Here is a 25,726-nt window from a genome sequence, read left to right on the forward strand (position 1 = left end):
CTCCCATGTAGAAGTATGGAGAGGGTCCTGATCCTGGAAAGGATTGATCTAGCATGGGAAGGGAATATAAGGACAGAGAAAAAGGAGGGAGGTGATTGGAGAAGGGATGGAAAGAAGAAGGTTTATGGGACATATGGGGAGGGGGGATCCGGGAAAGGGGAAATCATTTGGAATGTAAACAAAGAATATAGAAAATAAAAATATTGAAAAAAAAAAGAATTCTACTTAGACCCCCCTGGCAATGGACAAAGAGACACCTTGTTGGTGGTGGTGTTCTTATGTAAGTCAGGGACGGAGCAGTTGGCAGTCCTTTGTTCATCCTAGCTTGATACCTGGCTTGGTGGCCAAAGATGACACATGCCTAGGATTCATAAAAATCAAGTCAAATCAAATTCAAGCAGCAGAGCACAAGAGAAGGAAGACAGACCTGTCCTCCAACACATGGCACAGGCAGGCCGTAGACACCCCGCTTACTGCCATGCCTTGTAGCACAGATAGAGGATGTCACCCAGGGTCCTGCCAGCTGCATGAGGATCCTGCAGTGGCAGCCACCACAGTGCGGTGGTCAGATGGGAGAGAGAGATAAGTGGAGCAGCTGGAGCATTACGAAGAGATGGGACTGGAGACTAGAGGGTGGAGAGGGGAGCCCCCCACCCCCACCCCCTGAGGCCATGGTGAGGTCCCAGCCTGAGCTGCCACTGATGATCACATCTGAGTTCATGGCTATGCAGCCGCAGGGGGTTGGTGTCAAAGCCTATGACTCGTATTACCACTAGCGAACATGGGGATATCCCTGGTCTGGTCGGGGCAGCAACCTAAGACCATGTGGATGAATGTCCAGGAGCTGTGCATAGCTAGCCCTGCCCCTCACTGGTTTCAGTGCTCTGGAGAGCTGGCCCCATCTCTCACCAGCAACAGCACTTGGGACAGCAATCTGTGTGTCTGGCCCAGGTAGCACAGTGGAGCTGGTCCTGGTGGCAGAGGTGTGAGTGAGCCAGCCCCAAGGGTCTAAGTGTGGGAGAGCTGACCCTGCCACTTACAGGCTGTGGCATGTGGGAGAGTGGGCCCTGAACCATGATTGGGTATCACAGTGGAGCTGGCTCTGGAGGTGTGGGTGCGGGTTAGCCAGCCCCAGGAGCAGGAGAGCAGGAAAGCAGGAGAGTTGATCCTGCTACCTGCCAATGGTGGCACTGGGTGGCTCGACTGGAACAGTGTGGACAAGGAAGACCAGCTCAGCTAACACTCAGGCCCAGATCCGGGGCTCTGAATTGACTTTCCCCAAAATCTGTATCATCTGCAAGCAGTTGGGTCCTGTGAAAAGGCCAGTCCTGCTGTTCCAAAGCTGCAGACCTCCATAACACAGGACAATAACAGGATAACCAGGAGGAGTCCTGATGAGCATCCAGTATTGATGGTGTCACAGAAGCCGGAGATCTAGAATCAAACCAGTGACTCATTGCAATGAACATTTGCAAGTGAAGGTGAGTGGGCAGAGGGACTTACTGTGGGACACACTGTGACACACTGCAGCTCCCATGATGAGATGTTTTCTATGCTTTGTTTTGGTGGTGGTGGTGGTGGTGATGGTGGTGGTGGTAGTGGTGGTGGTGGTGGTGGTGGTGGTGGTGGTGGTGGTGTGTGTGTGTTTGGGGGAGAAGGTGGCAAAGGAAAGGGGCAGATATGAGGGGGTAGGGAGATGAGTGGGACTGGGGTGCATGATGTGAAACTCACAAATAATTAATAAAAAATTTAAAAAACAATTTTCTAGTTAATAGATTTGCCTCACACAGTTCCAAGACAAAGTTTTTAGTTTATTTTCTGCCATTTATTGTGATCACATTGTTTATAAAAATACTTAATTCTATAATTCCTGTCCTCTGTATCCCAAAAGAGAGGGGAAAAAAAGAATTCTAGATAGTTTCTTTCTTTGAAGTAATGATTGGTTTTTAAGGCAGATATACATTTTTCCTCTTTAAACTGATTAGAAAAATATTAGTGTTTTCTGAGTATAAAATAATGATGAACTAAAAGACAAAATAAATGTACAAGTTGCATCTAGCCCCTAGAACTCTGCCAGCTCATTTTCATTTTAGAGTAGGACACAGAGTAATTAGTAGCAGATCATTACTCTATGTATAGGGTTTGGGGGTGAGAGAAGCATCATTCTGGGACGAAATGTAAAGAAAACAAATCAGGATTAAGTTCCACCAAAAATTATGAACACCTTTTCATAGGCTGTCAGCTTTAATTCACAACTAAAACTCACATAACAACATGAAGAAAGAAAGATCTGCATCTGTTCAGTTTGGTTCACAAAGCATTTCTAGTCAGCCTATTGACTGTCTAGTGCAGCACTAGACAGTCTCACTAGATAGCACTCTGTGGTATACCCAGAGTGCTGAGGCACAGCACAGCGGAATGTGAAGTCCCTAGGCATCGTTTCATTATGATAGAATAGGAACAGACTAAGGGATCCTGGTTAGAGCTTCATAAAACAAAACCTGGAAGAATCCCTCAGAGGGAAATCTAATGTTATGCTAAGAAAGGGGAAGAAATGTGAGTGATGCCAGCCCTGTGGTTAAAAATTTCCTTCTCTCTCCATTGAAGATCCTTTAAGCATAAGAAAATCTTAGCTGACTAGTTCCATGAGTTCTTTTGAAGGCTGCAGCTGGAGTTATCTATAATCTGTACAGTAACTAGCTTGTATCCTCTCTAGCTTAATGTTGCTATGTGTGTGTATGTGTGTGTGTGTGTATGTGTGTGTGTAGTATGTGTATGTGATGAGTGTGTGTATGTGTATGTGTGTGAACGTGTGTGTATTTCTGTATATATGTATGTGTGTGAACATGTGTGTGTATTTGTATGTGTATTATGTGTGTGAATGTGTGTGGTGTATGTGTATATGTGAATGTTTGTGTATATATATATGTGTGTGAACATGTGTGTATGTGTGTGGTATGTTTGTATTTGTATGTGTATTATGAGTGTGTATATGTGTGTGTGAACATGTGTATGTGGTGTGTATGTGTATAAGTATGTATGATGTATTAGTGAATGTGTATATATACATGTGTGTATATGTGTGTGAATGTGTGTATGTATGTATATGTATGTGTATGAATGTATGTATGTGTGTGGTATGTGTGTATGTGTGTATATATGTATGTGTATGAACATGTGGGTATGTGCATGTATGATATGTATGTATGTGTGTGTGTGCGTGCGTGTGTGTGTGTGTGTGTGTGTGTGTGTGTGTGTGTGTGTGTTGAGTCTGTGTGTGTTTTCAGAGGTAGAGTCTCGGGTATCTGAGGTATCTGGTGTCAAATCTACTGTTTATTGAATGACTTCAAGAACCATTTCACCTCTAAAGCTCTGAACCTACATTTGTTCTCTAGTTGTCTCTAGTTTATTTATTTATTTTTTTGTGCTTTCAATTTAAAGCATAACTTCTACTCTGTCCTCACTCATAAACTGATCTGGAACACTTTGTTCTAAAAACGGAAACTGCCTAGAGTTGATAACTCACCTCTGAAATGTCCCTTCATTGGTATGGTTTTTTTTTTTTTTAATGTTTTTAATCTTTACTGTCCCTGAAAATAATCCAGATATGTTTGTGTTACCATTAAAGGCTGCGGTTTGCAATTAGGAGAGGGGGGAGTGAGGAAGAGAGGAGGGAGGGAAGGACGGGAAGGCAGGGCCTCAAATTCTTATGAGAAGCCAAGTTTCACCTAGTTATTAAACGAACCAGTTCTGAACTAGATCTAGAGCTAAAATTAGAGCGAGTTATCTGAGCACTGGCAAAATGAAGCCAACGCAGCCTTCCATCAGGCCCTGCAAATTGCTCAGGCGGCCTCCCTCCACACTGGGCAGAAGGGAAGGATTTCTGGGTCAGTGGTCCTGAAAAAGGGCAAGCCTGTGATGGTACAGCCCTAGTAGATGTGATAAGACAGGATCCCAACATCCACTCAGATCCTGTCCACTCCCATGTTCCCACCATAGGCTCTCTGCCACCAGTAAGCTCAAACAGTTTCACAGAGGCAGGCCTTGGTTTTCCGTGGCATGCTGCACTCATGTATTTAAATATTAATATCTTTCTATTCTTTTCTGTTGCCTATATTTCCTTCTCTCAGTTCTTTCCTACATCACAAGAACCCTAATTTTGCCAGAACCTCTCTATTAATTATGTTTCTCACTGTTATGACAAAACATCTGAAACAAGCAACTTAAGGAAGGAAGGGTTTGGTCCACAGGTTGAAGGTATGGTTCATGTCAGCAGGGAAAGCTTGGCTTCAGGATTGTGAAGCCTCAGGTGGTGCTGTGTTCACAGTCAGGGAGCAGAGAGAGAGATGCATGGGACTTAGCTGGCTATCTCCTTCTCACTCAGTCTGGTCCCAGATCATGGGATGGTGCTATCCAAATTCAAGCTAAGTCTTTCCTGCTCAGTTAAAATTTTTTGGAAACACCCCTAAAGACACATTTCTATAGTGATTCTAATTCCTATCAAGTTGACAACCAAGATTAACTATCACGCTCTCCGTGTTTGCTTGAGGAGAGAAGCCCTTGGCTGCTAAGGTGTAATTGGCATAGGATTGTTGGTTAGATCTGAAGAGGCTGATCAAACACTTCTGTACAAGCAGAAGTAGCCAGTGGCAGTAGTAGAAACTTTTGTGCAGAGGTGAAGGGGTACCCATGGCTTCTGCCACCACCCTAGATCTAAACCCCAGCCTGACACCTCTCTTCCTAGACAACAACTTCTGCAGGAAGGAGGGCAGAGTTTAGTATGAATCGGACAGCATCTTAAATGACAAGCAGGTCCCAAGTTGTAGCTGAGCCTTAACTACCTTTACTCTATCCCAAGATACCCTGCTGTGTCCACGATGATAACAGGGTAACTGTACTGTTTTAACCTTGACCCATACCCTGTTCTCAGCATGCCCCTTTGCCCTCTACTGGTAAATAAAAGGCTCTGTGAATGCTGACTTCTCTTGTCACTAAACACTAAGAACAGTGAGGCAGCTGTCTGCTCTGTTGCTTTCCTTTTCTCTTTCTCCTCACCTGACTCTCCTTCCTGTAGTTCTGACAGTCACTTTGCTTGGTTTGGGCCGTAATGTTTCCCTCATTGTTAACTAATGTCTCAGCAAACAATGTTTAAATTTGTTTAACAGAGACAGAAACTTTGAAATGCTGCATTTTGAGAAGACTGATATGATAGCTTCAGCCTTGTTTCACACATAGGCAGTGTAGAGCTAGAGCAATCACTCACGAATCCATTTATTTTCCATATCAACAGACAACTTGTATATAATTTGTCAAAGTTGTTGGGAGCTGTGAAGCCCTCATGCATCAGCACTAAGATACACTGTCACAAAGCCTGGGCAGAATGATGAATCACAGCAAACCAGGTCTAATGACCAGGCAGATGGGGGCTGCAGCTGGGCACCGAGGATGTGCACAGGCAGATTCATTCATCTTCTGTCCTTTAGAACCTTCCTGGGTTCTCCTTGCTTTCCCAGTTACCCTCCCTAAGTTCAGGGGATCTTAGCCATCAGACCCCCATACTCCTCCAGCCCCATTCAGCAATAGTCATGCTTTGTTGCCTAGCCCTCTCAGTTTCTCTGTTTGGTTCCTTACTTCCAACCACAGCAATTCCCCAAGCTCTGGGACTTGAAAGCTTCAGTTCCTCCACATGTGCACGACTCCTTTGTTTGCCTAGCACATGCACACCTGTCTCCTGTACTGTGAGTTACTTGCAGACAAGAAGCCAGTCTTCTTGTGTGTAAGACTCCCACATCTAGCACAGCTCTTGACATATAATGAGCATTTGACAAGGAAGCAGAGACTAATTAAGAGATGGAAAAACAAGAACTATGGGGCAGCCAGGCACAAGATCAAGAGATCAGAACAGGTTTCAGTACCATCTATCTACCCTGTGTTCGTCTTTAGTGCTTGTGATGCAGCCAGCTAAACCACCATGCCCTGAGCCTACAAGAGACAGAAAGCAGAATGGCAGATGCCAGGGGCTGGGGTGGTGTGTTTAATGGCTATGAAATGTTGGGTGAGAGAGATGAAGAGTTCTAGAGGTCAGCGGGAGTGGCGTATTCTATGAATGGTTAATGTGGTAAAAAGGGAGGGGAGGAGGTGGCGGGATCTCTTGCTGACTCATAACTGCTCTGCATGAACAATTCACCACCTATCAGTCCTGGATGTGAAAGCCCTCACCTTTCCAACAGATAGACTTGCCTCTAGTGGATCAGAGAGAGGCAAGAAAGGACTGTGCTCTCCCAAAGGAGGTCATAGCTACAGAAGGAGCAACTGCTGCTCTGCGTGAGCGGCAGGGATGGACCCCGGTTCCTGTGGTTCTCGTCAACCTGCATGCATTACTTCCTACTTTGTCTGTAGTCATCCATTCAGCAATAGGATTGTACTCACTGTATGTAATACTCGCATGCTTTGTTGCCTAGTCTAAGTGCTGAGCACGGGCATAGTTCCAGGACTTGTGGGGGAGGGGCAGCAGGTACATCATTATTTCCATCACCCCATGTGTGTTCTGAGAGGCCTTTTAGCCTCTCTGGGTCTTGTGTTTTCATAGGTCCCTGGATAAGGAGGGGCAAGAGTAACTCCTTCCTAGGTCCTTGTCAGGATCACCTGAGGAGCTATAACGAGCATGCTCAGTATCAGGCTGTATTCTAGAACAATTACCTCAGAATCTCTGGCATGGGACATAGATGCTTTTTCTTTTCTTTTTTTCTTTCTTTTTTTTTTTTTTTGTAAAGTCCAAGATGATTACAACACACAAGAGAAGATGGAAAATCAACTTACCTTTTTTAGTTATAAAGTCACAAAACCCTCTGAACTAGAAAGAAAGCTATAAATATCTGCACATACAAAAGTGTTCCTCTTCAATTATTTGCTTAGGAAGTATTTTTCCAGATGGTACTATAAATTCCAGGGTATGATTTATGTGACTGCCATTTGCAAAATTCAGGTTGATCTATAGTGCCAGAAACCAAATGTATTACATTATTCCTCACACCCCATTAATACCACAATGGCACTGGCGAGTATAGCCAGCCTGTTCTCATGTCATGTGGACTCTGACTCAGTGCTCTGAAATCTCTCCACCCAGCTCGCTAATTTTCCACTGGAGGGTCGCTACCACGCCAGCCCCATGCTTCAAAACTGCCACAGCCTTTTGTCACGCACTTCTGACAAACCCACACTTTGCTGCTGTATCTTTCTCTTTGGAACCCAGTCAAGCCTCCATGTGAAGGAAAACACCACACAAACTTAGTTCAGAATCAAGGTTAACTCAATTGGGTGCATCAACTAGAATCCTAATCTTGTAAGCCATATTAAATCTAAACCCTCCAGTGGCGAATCCTAGCGGATTCACTACCTAAACTGGGAGACACTAGTAGTTACGTCTTGTCCTCTCGCTGTCTCTGTCCAAAAAGCCCCACTCTCTCTCCCACCTCCTCTCTTCCTCTGCCCAACCCAGAAGTCCCGCCTACTCTCCTAGTGATTGGTTCCCTTATTTATTAGGGGAAGGTTTACAAGAAGTCACCTGAGTTTGTGACTCATTCCTGGTTCCAGACAACCCCTCCTGGGAAAGGAGAATTAACATCAATTAACAAACAGCACCAAAGTCATCCACAACACCAGTTGGTGTGTGTATTGAATACCATGCCAGTTCTTTACAGATATTGTTTTAACTTTTTATTTTTATCAAGTCTCTGAAAAATATTATTATCCCCAAGTATGAATGAAAAAAAATTAAAGTTCAGACAGGTTAGGCAGGGCTACTTCTCTGACTCACTAAAGTTACTGACAATCACAAAACTAGTAAATAAGTTAAGGTAGCACTCTGTATCTTCTTCTTCTTCTTCTTCTTCTTCTTCTTCTTCTTCTTCTTCTTCTTCTTCTTCTTCTTCTTCTTCTTCTTCCCCCCCCCCACACACACACACACCTTCCTGGGCATAGCTACTTAGCTTACAGTTCCTGCTGGGGCTCTTGCTCTCCAATCACAGATGGTGGTTGGCTCCAGATCCAAAAAGTACCTCATGTATATCCCGACCAGCAAACAACCTACAGAATGTGGACTGGCTCAAAAAGGCAAATGAAGCTAAAGTACATGGTTCTCTTTGAGAAACTGAATTGGAAATATTGTTACAACACTTAGTAGCAGGAACAAAAGTCAAAAGGGATAAACCAGGAGATGACATGAGTATCTTTAGAATGAGGTAAACTATGGTGTGGTGGTTTGTATAAGCTTAGCCAAGGAGTGTCACTATTAGGAGGTGTGGCCTTGTTGGAGGAGGTATGGCCTTGTTGGAGGAGGTGTGGCCTTGTTGGAGGAAGTGTGGCCTTGGAGGAGGTGGGTGTGGCCTTGTTGGAAGAGATGTAGCTTTGTGGGAGGAAGTGTGTCACTGTGGGAGTGGGCTTTGAGACCCTCCTTCTTAGCCACATGGAAGCCAGTCTTCTAACTGTGTTTGGATCAAGATGTAGAACTCTCAGCTCCTCCAGCCTCACATTTGCCTGGATGCTGCCATGCTTCCCACCTTGATAATGGACCAATAAACCTGTAAGCCAGCCCCAATTAAATGCTTTCCTTTGTAAGAGTTGCCTTGGACCTGGTGTCTCTTCACAGCAATGAAAACCCTAACTAAGACACATGGCAAACTGAAGTTCTGAGGGGCCACAAGCTAAGGGTGGTTGAGAAAGCAATTGGGAGAGGACAAGCAAAGTCAGCTGCAGAGCAATCAGAGAATGACCATCTGGCCCATGAGGCAGAAAGCAAGAGGCCAGACCCTGAACTCCTGGGTTTGTGTGGGTCCCTAAAGTTTTTCTCTTGAATTCTTTGAACTGTGTGTCTATTCCTTGCCATTAAACAAATGAAAATGTATTAAATGTTTTGGATATTATGTTTGTATTTGTCCTATTTGTCACAAAACATTTCCATTTCAATTTTCTCCTTTTTATATTCTTTTATGAAAGCAGAACCGTAGGTTGTTTAATAGTAACACTTCCACTAATTAAAAAAAAAAAACCCTTCTATTCATGTAAACTCTACTAACATAAAGGGACTGGTGGTTGCCTGGGTTTGGGGAATGGGAGGTCAGAGAAATAGGAAGACCCTCTGCAAAGCTCTGAGGGGTGATCTGAGCATTCATGGTGTGGTGACAGCTTTTACAAGAATATGTATGTATCAAAACATCTCAGTGTATTGTACAGTCTAATGTGTTGTTAATCGTGTGTTAAAAAATACCTTAAAGCCATTTTAATTTTTTATACTCTCCCCAAGATACAGGATTCCATTTCTCAAGTTACTATGCATATGTTTACGAATACCACAGCTGCAGTTGGTGGACGAACATTTTATAAGAGCTAGGACCTTGATCTGCCAGGCAGGAGTTGCATTTGCCATTCTCTATGTTCAGTCTCCTGAGTATTGGGGTTCCGGACTTGCACCATTAGATATGGATCTCAGTTTCTGTATTTTGTTTTCCAGCTGAATTTCATTTGAGAAAAGATGTCTTTCATTACTTATGACACTTAGGAAAACAGGTATTGACCTTCATAGTTTCAAATTTTTACCATATCTTTTCTTTTTCTTCTTAATCCTTTGGTTAATTTTCTGCTTTTAAACTTAGCAGCATCTGGTTTGGAGGAATTTTGTTTATTTATAGTGCCTTAAGGTTGTGCTGAAATGTGGTCTTTCAGTAATATTATATGAGATGATATGAGATGTGGTCTTTCAGTAATATCATATGAGATGATAATAATGTGGAATTACAGCCCTTGAGCAGACCTGAGGGTGACCTGATCCTCCTGCCTTGACCTCGACTGCTCGGGTTGCAGGCTGCACTGCCTCTCTGAGCTTATGGAGTCAGTGGAGCAAACTCAGGGCTTTTGAGCTCCCAAGCGCTCTGCCAGCAGTGCCATGTCCCCAGCCTCATCTCACGTGCTTTCACCTCAACTGTAATTCCTCGACTTAAAAATAATTTTGATTAAGTCCATAGTGTGAATGTATGAAAATTCCAAAGAATTAATAATAATATTACATTGAAATAATAAGTTTGGGGACTGGAAAGAAGGCTCAGCAGTTAAGACCAATGGTTGCTCTTGCAGAGGACCCAGGTTCAGTTCCCAGCACCTACCTGTTGGCTTACAGACATCCATAACTCAGTTTCAGCAGACCCAACACTCTACACGTACATACATGCAAGCAAACACACACAAAATAAAGTAAGTAAATATGAAAATTTTTTTAAGATAAAAATAATATTTACTAAACTTTAAAAACCAGAAATCATTCGTGTTGACTTCCCTATACACCTTTAATATACTCTTTGTAGTCTATTTGTAGCTCTGGTGCTCCAAGTTTACTTATCAGCCGACAGATTTAATTAAACATTCTCTCCATTTAAAAGACAAGAGCTCCTCCTACTGTTTTCCTAGACTAATAGATTAAAGCTCATCGTTACATCACACACACACACACACACAGAGAGAGAGAGAGAGAGAGAGAGAGAGAGAGAGTCAGTCATACCTCACCTACAAGGAATTAAAATGTATGTTGTTAAGACCAAAATGACAGAGCTGGAGTGTGTCTCAGTCAGTAGTGCGTGCCTGTTATGCATGATGAAGTCATCTCAACTCCCACAGTGGCATAAAAGCAGGCACATGGCACACGCTGTAATCCCAGCACTTGAGAGGGAGAGGCAGGGGGATGAGGAGTTCAAGGTCATCTGAGCTATTCATGGAGTGTGAACCCAGCCTGGGACTACAAGAGGCCATATTTCAAAAGACAAACAAATAATCAAGAAGGTGAGCTCATATTTCTCAACATTCAGCGGTTTCTTACATGCAACAAAAATTAAAAGTGATCAAGCCAGTGGGGTAGCTAAGTGGGTAGAAGTGCTTCCTACTAAGCCTGCGGGATGAAACTTCAGCCCTGGGACATGGTAAAAAAAAGAGAACTGATTCCCACAGCTTATTCTTCTCACACACAGACACACACACACACACACACACACACACATTCAGAGAGACATATATACACAGATACATACAGAGAGTGACAGAGTCATACATACACACACACACACATACACAGACATACAGATACACATATATACACACACAGAAACACACACCTGATTCTTTAAAAAATAAAACATAAGTTTTTCAATAGTGCTAACTAGCTATACGCACCCAAGTAAGTAATTACCAAATATTTGTTGGTATTGATAAATAATTAGAGGAGCAGGGGTTGGATTTTTCTCCTATCCCTGGAAAATCAAAGACATACTTTTACTTTTGGCTTTTTGTATGACTATTTAGATAACCTGTGCAAACAACTAAAGTATCTTGAATCTCAGCTTGTGTAAGAAAAGCAAACGATAATGCCTTCAGGCTCTGCCAGGCTGTGGTAAGAATTAAATGTCACTCCGGGCATGGTGGCCCATGCCTGTAATATCAGCATTTGGGAGGCAGAGGCAGGCGGATTTCTGAGTTTGAGGCCAGCCTGGTCTACAGAGTGAGTTCCAGGACAGCCAGGGCTACACAGAGAAACCCTGTCTCGAAAAACAAACAAACAAACAAACAAACAAACAAAAGAATTAAATGTCACATAAACACCTAGCATATGCTGGGCACATGGTAACTTTAGCTCCTTTTCTCTCTTTAAACCTGACCTCAGAAAACAAATGTCTTACTATGAGGAAGGAACAGTGAATTCTGTCATTTGGTACTCATAGTACCCCCAAATAATCACTTAATACCGAGCCCCAAATCAGTAGTATGGTGTTTTCTCAATCTTAGCCCTTCGGGCAGCATCTCTGACTTCTATTCTCTATGTGTCAGAAGCAGCCCTCTGGTTATGAAGATGCAAAATGTCTCCTGACAAATGTTCCTTAAGAAGCAAAGTCTGTACTCCTTACTCCCTGGCTCCTGAGAACCCCAGCACCGGTGGAACATGAATTCACATTTTAGCAGTACTTGGGAGTGATTTGGAGAGAGGTCCTTAGGAGATAAAAAATGTAGACAGATCATAGGGTGAGGCCGTCATCAGTTAGGACACATAGGAAGAAGAAAGGAAGGCCTCTCTCAGCCATGTAGGACAGGGCAAGGAGGAGGCTGTCTGTAACCATAAAGATGGTTTCAGCAAGAAGTGAACCAGCCAGTTCCTTCATCTTGGACCTCTCAGCCTCCACAGAGTGGAAAACAAATTCTCATTATTTGAGCCACCTAGCCTGTGATTTTTTTTTCAAATATGGCAGCCATGTGAATTAATAGAGATTTTAAATAGAATAGGAACACTTGCAAAGTATCACAGATAGATAATTGCTTAGTGATACCCATCTTTTTATTTTAATTGTTACTGCTTTATTTTTGTGGGTGTGTATCAGTGGACTGTCAAAAGTCCAGCCTTGACTTTCAGCTATCAAGGTGGAACACAGGATGATACTGAAGATAGTGACTTCTGACAATTAACTCTCCCTTGCTATTCTGATGCCAAAAGTTGATAACTTCTGGCAAATGATTCCTGCTGAAAGCAGTAGGGGATTAGGAAAAGAAATTTAGTTACTTGTGCTCTTTAACTCTGGAGCCACTTGCTAGCTTGGAGAGGCTGGGAGCTCATTAGCTCCTTGTGAGACAGGGAGAAAGAAAAGAATAGAGAAAAAGTCACACACACACGCATACACACACACACACACACACACACACACACACTTGGCCAGGCCCAGACCACCAGTTCCATTTATTTCATATGTGCATGTGCACACTTATACACATACACATATACCTACATACATATGTATGTGCATATCTTTAGACAGATAGACATATATACATAGAGACATACTGTACATACATACAGAGAGACATATATACACATTTGGTGAATGGAGCAGAGCCCCAAAAGCCACACTTTGCTGTTTCTCTCAGCCCTTTTATAGCTTCTTAGACAAAAAATCTTTATAAAATTACCTTACAAATAAAAGGGAGTTACAGAAAGATGTTGATAGTAAGTTCAAAGCAGTGTTTATTCTATAAGCTCATTGTAAATTCAAAGCAACAGTTTCATATAGCCTTGCTTTATCATAGTGCACACCTGTGGCTTCATTCTTGGACTTGACCTCGAATTAATGTTTTCTCTTGATCACAAATTTGCCCCAAGCCTATTTTCCTTCCTGGTGCAATTTACATGGTTGTGACACCAAGCTCTATTTGCAGCTTTTTATTCTACAGGAGGCTTTAAAATACTCAAATCAGTTCAGGAGTTCTATAAAATCATTATCAGGAATTATGAAATCACCAATTTGACTAAACAGTATTGTTACATGAAAATACATCTTCATATTGATCTTCAGGAAATCTGCCCAATAGGGTGGGCTGATGCTCAGGAATCATTAGTCTATGTAATAGTGGCAGGAAAGGCACATCAGCAGTAAGAAGCAATCCTGGGACAAAGTCTCTGGGTCCATGCCTCTCCAGAGTGCACCCATCACAGCCATGCAAAATGATGGGTCATCTCAAGATCACTCACTTGTTCTGCCACAGCCTTTCCTACGTGGCTTGTCCCAGTGGGCAGCTTGTGAACGTTGGTTCTCTCCTGCCATGTGGATCCCAGGGATTTAACTTAGGTCATTAGATCTGGTGGTAGGCTGAGCCATCTTGCCAGCCCTGGTATAAACTTCCTACTGTAAGTTTCAGCTAAAAATTTGAAAGCCACTAGAAGTTGGGGAAATGGCTGATATGCCTATAACTCTAACAGTGATGGGCAGACACGGGCATGGAGAGGAGAGGCAGGGGACTGGGAGGGGGATTGCGGGGAGGATTCCAAAGGCTTGCGGGCCAGCCAACCTAGTAGAAACAGGGAGCTTCTGATTTAGAGAGAGACAGAGTGATAAAGGAAGACATTGGACATCTTGTTCCAGCTTCTGCATGCTCATGCACAGTGTGTGCACCTACCTACACAATGAGCTACATACACCATTTACACCATTCCCCACCACCCACACCCACCACCCCCCCCACACACACACACAATCCCACAAAGTTTAAAAGCCATTCTTCTGTACTTTGAAAAATCTTCTTTTAAAGTTATAAGCATCTTAGTTTGAGGTTTATTGCTGTGAACAGATGCCATGACCAAAGCAACTCTTATAAAGGACAACATTTAATTGGGGCTGGCTTATAGTTTCAGAGGTTCAGTCCATTATCAGCATCCATGGCAGCATCAAGAGTCTGGATCTGAAGGCAACCAGGAGAAACAGTCCTCTGCAGGTAGCCAAGAGGAGACTTCCATTCCACTTAGGTGGAGCTGAGCATAGGAGACTCATAGCCTACCCCCACAGTGACACACTTCCTCCAACTAGGACACGACTGCTAATAGTGCCACTCTCTGTGCCAAGCACATTCAAATCACCACAAAAAGTGAGGGACTAGAGAGGTGGCTCAGCAATTAAGAGTACTAGTTGCTCTTTCAGAGGTTCTGGGTTCAATTCCCAGCAACAACATATATATATATATATATATATATATATATATATATATATATATATTGGATCTGATGCCCTCTTCTGGTGTGTAGATGTACATGCAGGTGAATATCCATATACACAAAGGAAATAAGTGAAGTTGTAAAAGATCTCATTTAATCAGAAAGCCTTGTAAGGCAGGCTTGAGGGATATCAGAAAATTGGGCTTCAGGTCAACTGAAGGATTTGTTCTCCAAGTTACTAAAGGAAAGACATGGGGCAGAACCCAGATTGTCAAACTTGAACTAAATAGGACTCACCTGCTGTTTCATGAAGATTTCCTGTAGGTTACAAAAGAACAGGTACATCAGTGTCAGAGGCCTTAGTGGGTCTAATCATTAGAATTTCGTATCAGAAATGTGGTGCATTTACACAATGGAGTACTACTCAGCTATTAAAAACAATGAATTCATGAAATTCTTAGGCAAATGGATGGAACTAGAAAATATCCTGAGTGAGGTAACCCAATCACAAAAGAACACACAAGGTATGCACTTGTTGATAAGTAGATATTAGCCCAAAAGCTCACAATACCCAAGATACAATCCACAGATTACACGAAGCTCAAGAAGAAGAAAGACCAAAGTGTGGATACTTTGATCCTTCTTAGAAGGGGGATCAAAATACCCATGGCTCACAGCCAACCAATAGACTGAGCACAAGGTCCCCAATGGAGGAGCTAGAGAAAGGATCCAAGGAGTTAAAGGGATTTGCAGCCCCATAGGAGGAACAATAATATGTACCAACCAGTACCCCCAGAGCTCCCAGGGACTAAACCACCAACCAAAGAGTACACATGGAGGGACCCATGGCTCCAGTTACATATGTACTAGAGGATGGCCTTTTTAGACATCAATGAGAGGAGAGGCCATTGGTCCTCTGAAGGCTCAATACCCCAGTATAGGGGAATGCCAGGTCAGGAAAGTGGGAGGGAGGGGGATGTTGGTAAGCAGGAGGAGGAGGAGGGAGGGGATAGCAGGAAAGGGGACACCATTTGAAATGTAAATAAAGCAAATATCTAATAAAAAAATGAAAAAAAAAAGAATTTCATATCAGAACATTAGAATATTAAGACTTCCTTTTCTACATTACCTTGGTGTATCCATAGATACCTGTGGGAATGAATATAGAGTGAACAGAAACCAATTTAATATGAGCTGGGGTCTTTGCCCCTCCAGAGGACCTGACACACTTCTCTCTCCCCTTTCCTCTATTAACCCTAGAATCAGCCTGAATGTCCTCTGGGGACATCTCCCGCTGGTCCCCAGGTTTATTTGCTCCTCTGTAACCTACTCATTTTTGTTCCCTGTAATTCTCTGCCCTTTCTCTTCCATCCCATAACCCAGTTCCTAGGTGGCAACTGTTCATTTTTAAACGGGAAAACCACAGCCCCCTCCACAGCACTTAACAGTTTAATAACTATTGATTAATTTGGCAAGGACACATCGGCAATTCCTTGTGAAGCAACAAAGGCGCTGTTTTCCAGCTGAAGCGGACCGGAAGCTGCCCGTTTCCTCTTCCCAGAAAGGCGTTTTGGTGTTCCCCTTCCAGGCAGGGAGCTCCAGAAGGCCTAAGCTTTCCAGTGTGACAGGCCACCTCCTCTTTGAGGTGTTAGTGCACTGCAGGACTCCGAAGCCACCACTGTCTCTGACTGCTCAGACCTCGCAGTTTGTACTGATCACAGCCAGGCACCAGCTGTGGCCCCAGTCTTCCCTAAAAGTCATGTTGGTCCCCTTAAGTCCTTGACAACCCAGAACCCACTCTTAAAGACCTTGGTTCTGAGTTCTGGAGATGAAGTACCCAGTTATTTGTATTTTTAGTTAGCACTCCAAGTGAATATCTATCATCTATAGGATTAGGGCATTTTTTTTCCTCAGTGGCCTTACTTCTGAGTTAACTTCAAACCATATCACTAATTAATGGGAGGAATGTTTCTTGAAGAAAACTGGCCTTGGGGATATTTAACACATATCAGTGGTAACCTCTCTTCCTTTAAATAAGAACTATTGTTAGCAGCTGACCCACACAATAAGACCAGGTGAGGTAAACCGGTCCAGCACTTTATTCCAATGACATCATTCGCCCTCGAGCGAGACGTGGAGCAAGCAGGAATCACCATCAGGGTAAAGGGGGACTCTGGTTGAAAGTTCCAAGAGAACGTTTGGGAAGAGGGAGCGGAGCAATCGATATTGAACTCATGAACTCTATGTGGACCAAAAAGACAACGCAACCCTGAAACTCCAGTGTTTCCTCCCGCGAGGGAAGCGTGAGGAACTCCATAAAAACAAAACCTTCATACATCCCAAAGTAGCTCGCACATTCCCTCCCGCGCTGCCCAGACCCAGAGGCGGGACCTAGACAGTGAGTCACACTAGCTCTCTGCGCAGGCGCACTCCAGACGAGTGGAGGCACCGGGCTCTGGGGGCGGGGCCAATGCCGGTCACGTGAGACCAGTGGCACTTCTCAATTTCCCTAAATGGACTTAGACGGGGGTCCCGCCTCTGGCCGTGCTCTGGAATGCGGGCAGAGGAGAACTACGGGACAGGCGCAACCATCTGCTGAAAAGGGGGGAGAGCAGAATCACAATTCAAAGAGAGACGCGAGAAAGACGAAGAGTCAGTAATTAGACCTAGAGATCCTCCACATAGCTCTTTTAGCTCCAAGCTCCGCGTTCCGTACTTCCCATCAGCGCCCTGAGCCCGCCATCGGCTCTGACACCTTCCCTGAGACCCCCTCCCGTCAGGGCTGGCCCACAGAGGCGGCAGAGAATGGCCGCTACGCTTCCTTCCGGTTCGCGAGCAGAGGCCGGAAGTGGACGTTCTCCGGCGACTGGAAATTTAGAAAGTCTGTGAGGGCGGCGGCAGAACTTCGCAGAGACGCTGGTTCTCGCTCCTGGTTATCGCGGCTGAGCAGGGTGAGTGGTACTGGCCGCGGAGCGGCGGCGGCCCGGCCCAGCCCGGGAAGGTGTCCCGCGGGGCGGCGGTGTGCGCCGGGGCAGCTGAGGAGCGCACCTGGGCAGGTGTGCTGCGCGAGCCGGGGCGCGGCCGCAGCAAGGCCGGGAGACCGGGGAAGAGCCGGGGCGGCTGGGGCGGCTGGGGCGGCCGGAGCGCAGACCTCGCTCTGCTTCCCAGACTTGGAGCTTGGGAAATGTTGCTTAGCTCGCCGGCGCCGCGCATCTTGGACCACTGCCTACCCGCGAAACCAGAGCCCCACAGAGTTGACTCCGGAGCTCTGTTAGGTTGCTAACGTAAACTTGCCGGAATCGAGGGAGTGTGCGGATAAAACCATACATAGCACAGCCACCCTCGGCAACTGTTGTCGCAGCTGCACGGCTACGGTTAGTAGCAAGAACCGGCTCAAATTCGCAGCTCAAGTGTGCGCCCCTCTAAGTATAACTTTTTAAAACGATATTTGAACAGGAGATTGGAGTTTCGTTTGCCTCTCTAGGGGCTAAGTCAACTCTACAGAGGAGTGTTATTAAGAGTCTTTCAGTAGGCATATAAGATATATTATTAGATCTTTAGAGATCTTTTAAGATTTTTAACTTAAGTGCAAAAGTTGTATCAAAAAGGTGACGAAAGCGAATCTCCACTAAAATTGCTGATACTTTTTTTTTTCTGGATGGCCTTTGATGATGAGCATTAATTAGAAAAGCATTTTGTCTTCAAAAGTGAGGTATAGTTGGTTGACAAGTCTATCCTGGCAACTAGTGACCTTTTTTAAAAGGTGCTCAGAACTTTTGGGTGTGGCTGTCTAGGAAGATCCAAGCTAACTCTCAACAGGAAGTGTGCCTAAAAAGTAAAAACTTGGTTTTACTTGAGACTGAAATACCATCTTGAAAAGTATACTTTAAAAAAACTGAGTCTATCTTCTTCCTACCATCTCATCTTGTAAAAAATGCACTGATTAAATAACACAGATTTGATCTGGATTTCAAAGCAGACCAAATACCCTAGGTGCTAGCACGCTATGAGGTTTTGAGATGGGAGTTTCCCAAAGGATATATGTACCAGTTTTAAGAAGAGGGCTTATGGGACTTTCGGGCAGTGGGGAGCCAGAAAAGGGGAAATCATTTGAAATGTAAATAAAGAATATATCGAATAAAAAAAAAAGAGTTTTTTATTAAAAGGTATTAACTAAGTATACTTAGTTAGATGTTCTATTAAGAATTTCTATCTTTTACATCTGTTACCAGTTTAGGCACGTGAGATTCTACTATTTAATTTAGGCAGTCTTGTGTATGTCTTAGAATGGATTAGTCCTACTTAAAAGGTTTCATAGGCCGGGCAGTGGTGGCGCATACCTGTAATCCCAGCACTCTGGGGGGCAGAGGCAGGTGGATTTCTGAGTTTGAGGCCAGCCTGGTTGGTCTCTGTATAGCCTGGACAGCCAGAGCTATACAGAGAAACCCTGTCTCAAAAAAAACCAAATCCAAAAATACAAACAAACAAATAAAAGGTTTCATAGGCTGCTTTTTTTGTTATTATTGTTGTTGTTTGTTTGTTATTTTGGATAGGGTCTCCTTTTAGCCCAAGCTGGCCTGGAACTTGAGATGGTCTTCCTACTTCAGGGGCTAGATTATAAACCCAGTTATGAGCCATCACACCAACTTTAGCTCTTTCAGAACCTAGGTACCATAGTTTCTATAAAGTCTACATTTCCAAAGAGTCTGTGAAATCTGGTTGCCCTTGACATGTGTAGGAGACCCCTGGGGCCGTCTTCAGTAGTCGGGCATCTTCCTTAAGCATGAGGCCCCCATTTAGTAAACTGCTAACTAGGCGGGGAGGTAGCTTATTGTCAGCTCACCTAGCATGCATGAGGCCAAACTGCAAGGCAAACAACCCACACCACACAAAGTGCATTGCTGCAACACTGTCTCAGTTTAAACCAAGGTTAGACTCCATTCCATCTGTAAACAGAACCCATCTTGAAGGCCATGCCCTTCTGTTTTGATGCTCTGAAACTTTCTGATGCTCTCTAGAGGGCCAGCCAGCAAATCTTCCTGCATCTTAAAAGTTTCATACCAAAGATCTTTCACAAAGTCTTCAAAGAGGGGATCTCAGGTGATCCTGCCATAAACCCTAATTTTTGCACTTTTATTTTGCTCAAAATTTTTAACCTAACTTGATTATTTTACAGCTTCACTTTTTTAGAACCACAGCAAAGAGGATACTGCCATGCTGAAAGATTCTCTCTGATGTCACCGTGTTCCTTCACCTGAGCTTATTCTGCTTGTAAATTGGTGGTGTTTTGTGTAGATGGGTATTTGGCCATGTCATGACTGTGAAGTTACAAGTTTCTGTGTGGGAGACCTGAGAATCAATGTCATCTTGAAAGACTTGAGGCCTAGGGAGTAACTTGCTCAACATCACATTTTCAGAGTTGGACAGAATTCACTTCTTGAAGTAAGATGAACATCTGATCTTAATTCTAAAGATAGTGATAATGTCACTTCCAAGTGATAATGCATTGGGTTTTTGTTTGTTTTTTGTTTTTTTGGATTTGATTTTTTTCAAGACAGGGTTTCTCTGTATAGTCCTGGCTGTCCTGGAGCTCACTCTGTAGACCAGTCTGGCCTTGAACTCAGAAATCTGCCTGCCTCTGCCTCCCAAAGTGCTGGGATTACAGGCATGCGCCACCACTGCCTGGCTGATGCATTGGGTTTTTAGCTTCCTCTCTGATCCTGTAGAAATAAGGGGACCACTCTAAACTCTCAGTTTTTAATGATAGGGTCTCACCATGTATCCTTGGCTGCTTTCCCAGTGTTAGGATTAAAACATTCACCACCACCCACTTCACTTTTTCATTACCCTTATTGTTTTAACTTGAGAGTCATTCCTCTGGAATGGGAAATATGTAGCTCATTGCCTAAGTTGGACCAATTCTTGCACTTCATTCCTCTCCTGCTGTGTGCTTTACACTTTTAAACTTTTGCCTAGTGTTCAATACTAATGACATTTGATATACATTAATATAATTAGCTGGTCCTAAGACAATTGAATTAAGTATGGAATGAGTAATAGATTAAAAAAATTCACCTTCCACAACTATTTGACCTGTGATTCTCATCAGTTTTTTTAAATAACTGACATTCCAGGGTCATTGGGAAAAGAAAGACAATATTGTCATATAAAACGGGCCATTTTTGAAGATGATTTTTGACTTGCAAAGGCATGCTGTGCTTAAAATATTGAAGATTTGAGGGGCAGTGGTGGTGCACGCCTGTAATCCCAGCACTCTGGGAGGCAGAGGCTGGCGGATTTCTGAGTTCTAGGCCAGCCTGGTCTACAGAGTGCGTTCCAGGACAGCCAGGGCGTTACAGAGAAACCCTGTCTCGGAAAAAACAAATCCAAAAAAAACCAAAAAAGAAAAAAAAATAGTGAAGAGATGTGAACTAATACATACGTGTACTGTCCGCACATTCTTGAGCACATTAAGAGACAGTAATGTTGTTCTCCATGTGGCCTGGTGGTTAAACCATTTAGCTCAGAAGGGAAGAATATGTACAGCCTCCAGAGGACATAAGATTGAAAATACGCACTCATGAATGGTTACAATAGGTTATAAAAGACAGTCTCAAAGGATAAATATAGGAATTTGAGACTACATAATCGCCTTGCGTGGCATCTTTCCAGAGTCATTTCCACTGTACCTCCTAACTCTGTGGTAGGTAACGGGTTGTGACTGACTATCCATTTTAGATATCCTATTAGATCTGAAATCCGATTTAAATAAAAAACAATGTGTAGAGCTTTTCTAATTATCACCATAATTTTAGTCTATTGGTGTGTTGTAATCAAGGAAAGAATGTAAGAAATTGTTTTGTTTTGTTTAGGAAACACTCTAAGGGTCACTTTGGGTGCTGGAATCTAGGTAGCGGTTCATTCTTCGCAGTCCACAGTGTTATTTTTAGAGCAAGGGCATGGTTCTTTGCCGAATCATGGCTGAATGTTGTTTTCAGAACGTAAGCTTTAAAACAGTTATCTTGGTCAGAGAGTGAAGTCAGTAGTGCCTGTTTTAGCCCTGCCTGGAGAATATAACTCCGGAGCGACTTAGTCCTGCTGACCAGGACTCCGTACTCTTGCACCTCCACTTCACCTCTGAAGAATGGTATGCCAGGATTTTATTATCTGATAACTATGGGATTCTCCACTTCAAACATTTTATATTGTTTTAAAGTTGAGTGTTCACAGGAAAAACCATATTTTTATGTTTAAGCTTTACAGGGATTAAATTTATTAGAGAGCAAAGATAGTATCTGTGATTTAAGGTGTTCTTTAAATGAAATTGCTTTACAGCTTGTGCTCTGATTTCAAAAGAGAAGCTTTAGTTATATGTAGTGGATGAGTGTAGCTACAGCTCATAGAACAGGTCTGTATATACTGTTGTCTCTAAGTACTATAAAACCGGTAAGACTTAGCTCTTGGTGAATGACTTTACATTCTGTGCTTTTACGTTAGCCTTTCATCGAGATGTTCTCGAATAACATTGGCCCCTGAAGTGGGGGTGCAATCCGAAGTGTTACCTGAATGTGGAAGAATAACATTTGTCTTAGAGAGTAGGAGGGGGAGGGTGACCTGTTCAGTCAGCCTTGCTACTTCCATTCTCTGACAGTGGATCAGCTAATTTAGGGGTGAGCTACAGAAGGATAAGGTTCTGAGGACGAATTGGTGTTTCCTAGCAGCCCCTTGTATGAGAACTGCTGTTTCCCATGTATCTAACCCCACCCCACCCCAACCTGAGCACACCATCTCCTTGGCTTTTATTTCTCTTTTGTTGTTAAGCTCTATGGTGGTAGTGGGGATTTGTAATTTTGATGTGCTGTTTGCTTTGACTTGATGTTGACTGAAATTTTTATTTAAAAAAAAATAAAAACAACTTTGAACTTTTAAGAGTGAGTGAACTCAAAACTCCAAGCCTGGTTTTTCGCTTTTAGTTTGGTCGTTGGGATGAAGTTTTTCCCCAGCTATTTCACACTGAAACATGGCACTGAGTAGTGTCAAGCACATCTAAAGACAACTCCACTTTATTATTTCATTAATCACTATTGTGATTCATACTTAGTAACCTTAGGTACTGATTTTATTGCCCTTGAGTAAAATTCTTATTCTTGCTTAATTAGGATTTAACTGCCACCATGTCGAGCAAAAGGGCAAAGACCAAGACCACCAAGAAGCGCCCTCAGCGCGCAACGTCCAATGTCTTCGCCATGTTTGACCAGTCCCAGATCCAAGAGTTCAAAGAGGCCTTCAACATGATCGACCAGAACCGGGACGGCTTTATTGACAAGGAGGACCTGCACGACATGCTGGCTTCAATGGGTAATGTCCACTGGCAGTACTAATGTGTTGCATAGAATTCCCTTCATATTTTTCATGAAGCAGTGTTTCACACTGGGCACATGAATACTCCTATACCTATCTCTGGATTGGACTAGAGAAGTGTGTGTCTGCCTTCCTACATGTATGTGGGTTGGTGTCAAAGAAAGTGCGGGCTGAAGAGATTGCTGAGAGATAAGTGTGCATACTGCTTGCTGAAGATCTGGGCTGGGTGCCCAGCACACACACTCAGCTCACAGACACCTGTAACTCCAGCTGCAGGGAGACACCGGCTCCCTGGGTTCTGTGGGCCCTGCTCAACGTGCAGGTGCCCCCCTCCCTATGAACCCAAATGACTTTATTTCCTGCTAGAATGTTTGCTGTGATTAATGATGGGTATATTTCTCAATGTGATTACAAGTGTGGCTCCTTTTATTCAGGAAAAAATCCAACTGATGAGTACCTGGACGCCATGATGAACGAGGCCCCAGGCCCCATCAATTTCACCATGTTCCTCACTATGTTTGGAGAGAAGCTGAACGGCACCGACCCCGAGGACGTCATCAGAAACGCCTTCGCTTGCTTCGATGAGGAAGCGATCGGTAAGCCTGGTAGCTGTTAATCCCAAAGTTGGTTTTTAGTGATGTAGCAGGATGTAGGTGGCTCCCGTGTCGTGAGTCAGCACTGTGTGCAGGGGCCTGTGCTCCTCACTCCCTTACTGGTCCTCCCTTGAGTACCACTGGCTTTCAGCAGTTCATTGGTTTGGGCTATCTGATAAGAAAACAGTATCTCAAAAAACAAGCCATTAAACAAACTGTTAGCTACAGGAATGCGCAGTCCTTTGGCAGAAGTAGAAGAGAAAGCACATGGGCAAAATTCCAAGATTTCTGCCTTGTGGCTCAGCAAGTGTGTGTCGAGAGGGAAGACGAACCTGTTTATTACCCAGGCTAGTCTTAAATGCCAGGGGTTGTCATGGGCAGCTGACACAGGAAGGTCTCTTAGCTCTAGCTCCCTGGACTCTCCACAGTATGGCTGTCTTCTGATTCTCACACTCTCTCACATATGTGGCCTTCACCCACAAAAGAGGCTCTCATGAGCACATGTGAGTGTGATTTTATTTTAGGTTTGTTTGTTTGTTTGTTTGTTTGTTTATTTATTTGGTAGAAATTTCTCTTGGCTCCTAAAAACAATAAGCCTTTCCTTTCTTTCCATTCACCAAGCCTTTGTGTCTCTCTCTTGACACATGCTTGATTGATATATTTTAGTTGTATGCTTATTCCCAATTCCCAGTCACTTAAGTGCCAATCAAGTGAGTTGGCTGGAGTTAATGATTTATTTCTGCAAAGCTACACTTCTAAGATTTTAGGAATGTTTTTATTATGTAGAACTGAAGTTTCTTTCTAATCTTATTTTGCTTGTTGAGTTCACTTTGTGAGAAATGTATTCTCTTAGTATATTAATTTCGCACACCAGGAAGTTCTCAGAATCTTTTCTTTCTTGCTTCATTATTAAACCCCCGTGTTTCATTTATTTTCGACTTCTATTATATTAAGAGTTCTTAATCATTGTTCATGCAAGTTACTGGAGAACCCTTTAAAATGCCCAGTGCTAGCAAAGAAATGAGGTCTGACACAGGATTCTTTCTGCTTCTGTCCCACAAGTAAGGGCCTTATTTTCGGCATGTGGGTTTTATGAAAGTAATGTCAGGTGGCAGACTACAGGTACCTGTTATAGTGGCTTATATGACAGGTACAGCCATGTGCTGATCACAGCCACAACACGGATGTGGGGCAGACAGACAGGCAGGCAGAGTAACCACACTAGATTGTCTGATTGTCTCCCCTGGGCTTCCAGGGCTGGCAGAAGTACAGAGGCTTGACGTTGAGTATGGGTGCTCTGACCCTCCATTCTTCACCCTCCAGGCACCATCCAGGAGGATTACCTGAGGGAGCTGCTGACCACCATGGGCGACCGCTTCACAGACGAGGAAGTGGATGAGCTGTACAGGGAGGCCCCCATTGACAAAAAGGGGAATTTCAACTACATCGAGTTCACACGCATCCTCAAGCACGGCGCGAAAGACAAAGATGACTGAAGTGCCGCGGCTTCCAGCCAAATGTGCCCTGTTGCCATTGGGGTATTTCTGAGATTTTTCTCCCAGAGCCTGTTGCACACCCTAACTTTACTGCCTTTTGCCTTTCTTGTTTTGTATTTATTCTCAGCCACTTTGGGCCACATGTACCTTTATAATCAGACTGGAAATGGGACTTTCTGTCATTATCCAATGAGAAAGTAAGGTAATTTAACCTACAGGCAGTCTTGTCCCTTGTAATAACTGAAGCCCACAGAGTCAATATATTTTTTCAGAGAAAGTTATCCACTCAATTTTTTCTGAATGATAATTAAACTTTCTGATAAAATACTTAGTTGTTTAGCGTTATTTGCCACTTGAGTTTTAGTTTTCCTTGCGTCTTTCTAAGCACTGAAGATGAGGTGAATGACAGACAGTCCTATCAGGGTTTGCTCCGCCTCCTTCCAGTGTTCCTTGGTGTGTTTTTAAAGCAATCCTGGTTTCCTCTGCTCCTGTTTATTCTCCCTCCAAGGAAATCAGATACAGCCCTCATTGGGTGCCCTAGACTTGTCTTGCAGAATTGTGACGCCGACGTAGTTCAGACACTAGAGTTTGACAGTCCTGCTTTACCTCTTCCCATTTAAACTTCTGTGTGTTGCTTCTTGCCACTAAAGAGCGAGCTGACAGCTGAACACACTGATGTTTGTTCTGTTTAAAAACTGTTTCAGCTCTAAAGGTTCTTTGGAATGCTTTTAACAAAAAGGACACATTTCTCTGTGTTTCCAGCTGTT

General features: G+C 43.5%; 1 protein-coding gene and 1 non-coding gene across 2 annotated transcripts; both read left to right on the forward strand.

The window, feature by feature from the left end:
* The first annotated feature begins 230 nt into the window (after positions 1–230).
* LOC127693131 (small nucleolar RNA SNORA48) lies at positions 231–374 on the forward strand. Its single transcript, XR_007979606.1, has one exon. It is a non-coding gene; the product is annotated as a small nucleolar RNA SNORA48 (small nucleolar RNA).
* Positions 375–17,321: 16,947 nt separating this feature from the next.
* On the forward strand, positions 17,322–25,286 carry LOC127692092 (myosin regulatory light chain RLC-A). Its single transcript, XM_052192051.1, has 4 exons — positions 17,322–17,460; positions 22,669–22,867; positions 23,305–23,466; positions 24,787–25,286. Exons 2-4 carry the CDS (start codon positions 22,684–22,686, stop codon positions 24,957–24,959), a joined length of 519 nt encoding a protein of 172 aa, XP_052048011.1. The 5' UTR covers positions 17,322–17,460; positions 22,669–22,683; the 3' UTR covers positions 24,960–25,286.
* The last annotated feature ends 440 nt before the right edge of the window (positions 25,287–25,726 follow it).

Source organism: Apodemus sylvaticus, chromosome 9, assembly GCF_947179515.1.
Source record: "Apodemus sylvaticus chromosome 9, mApoSyl1.1, whole genome shotgun sequence".
Lineage (NCBI taxonomy): Eukaryota > Metazoa > Chordata > Mammalia > Rodentia > Muridae > Apodemus > Apodemus sylvaticus.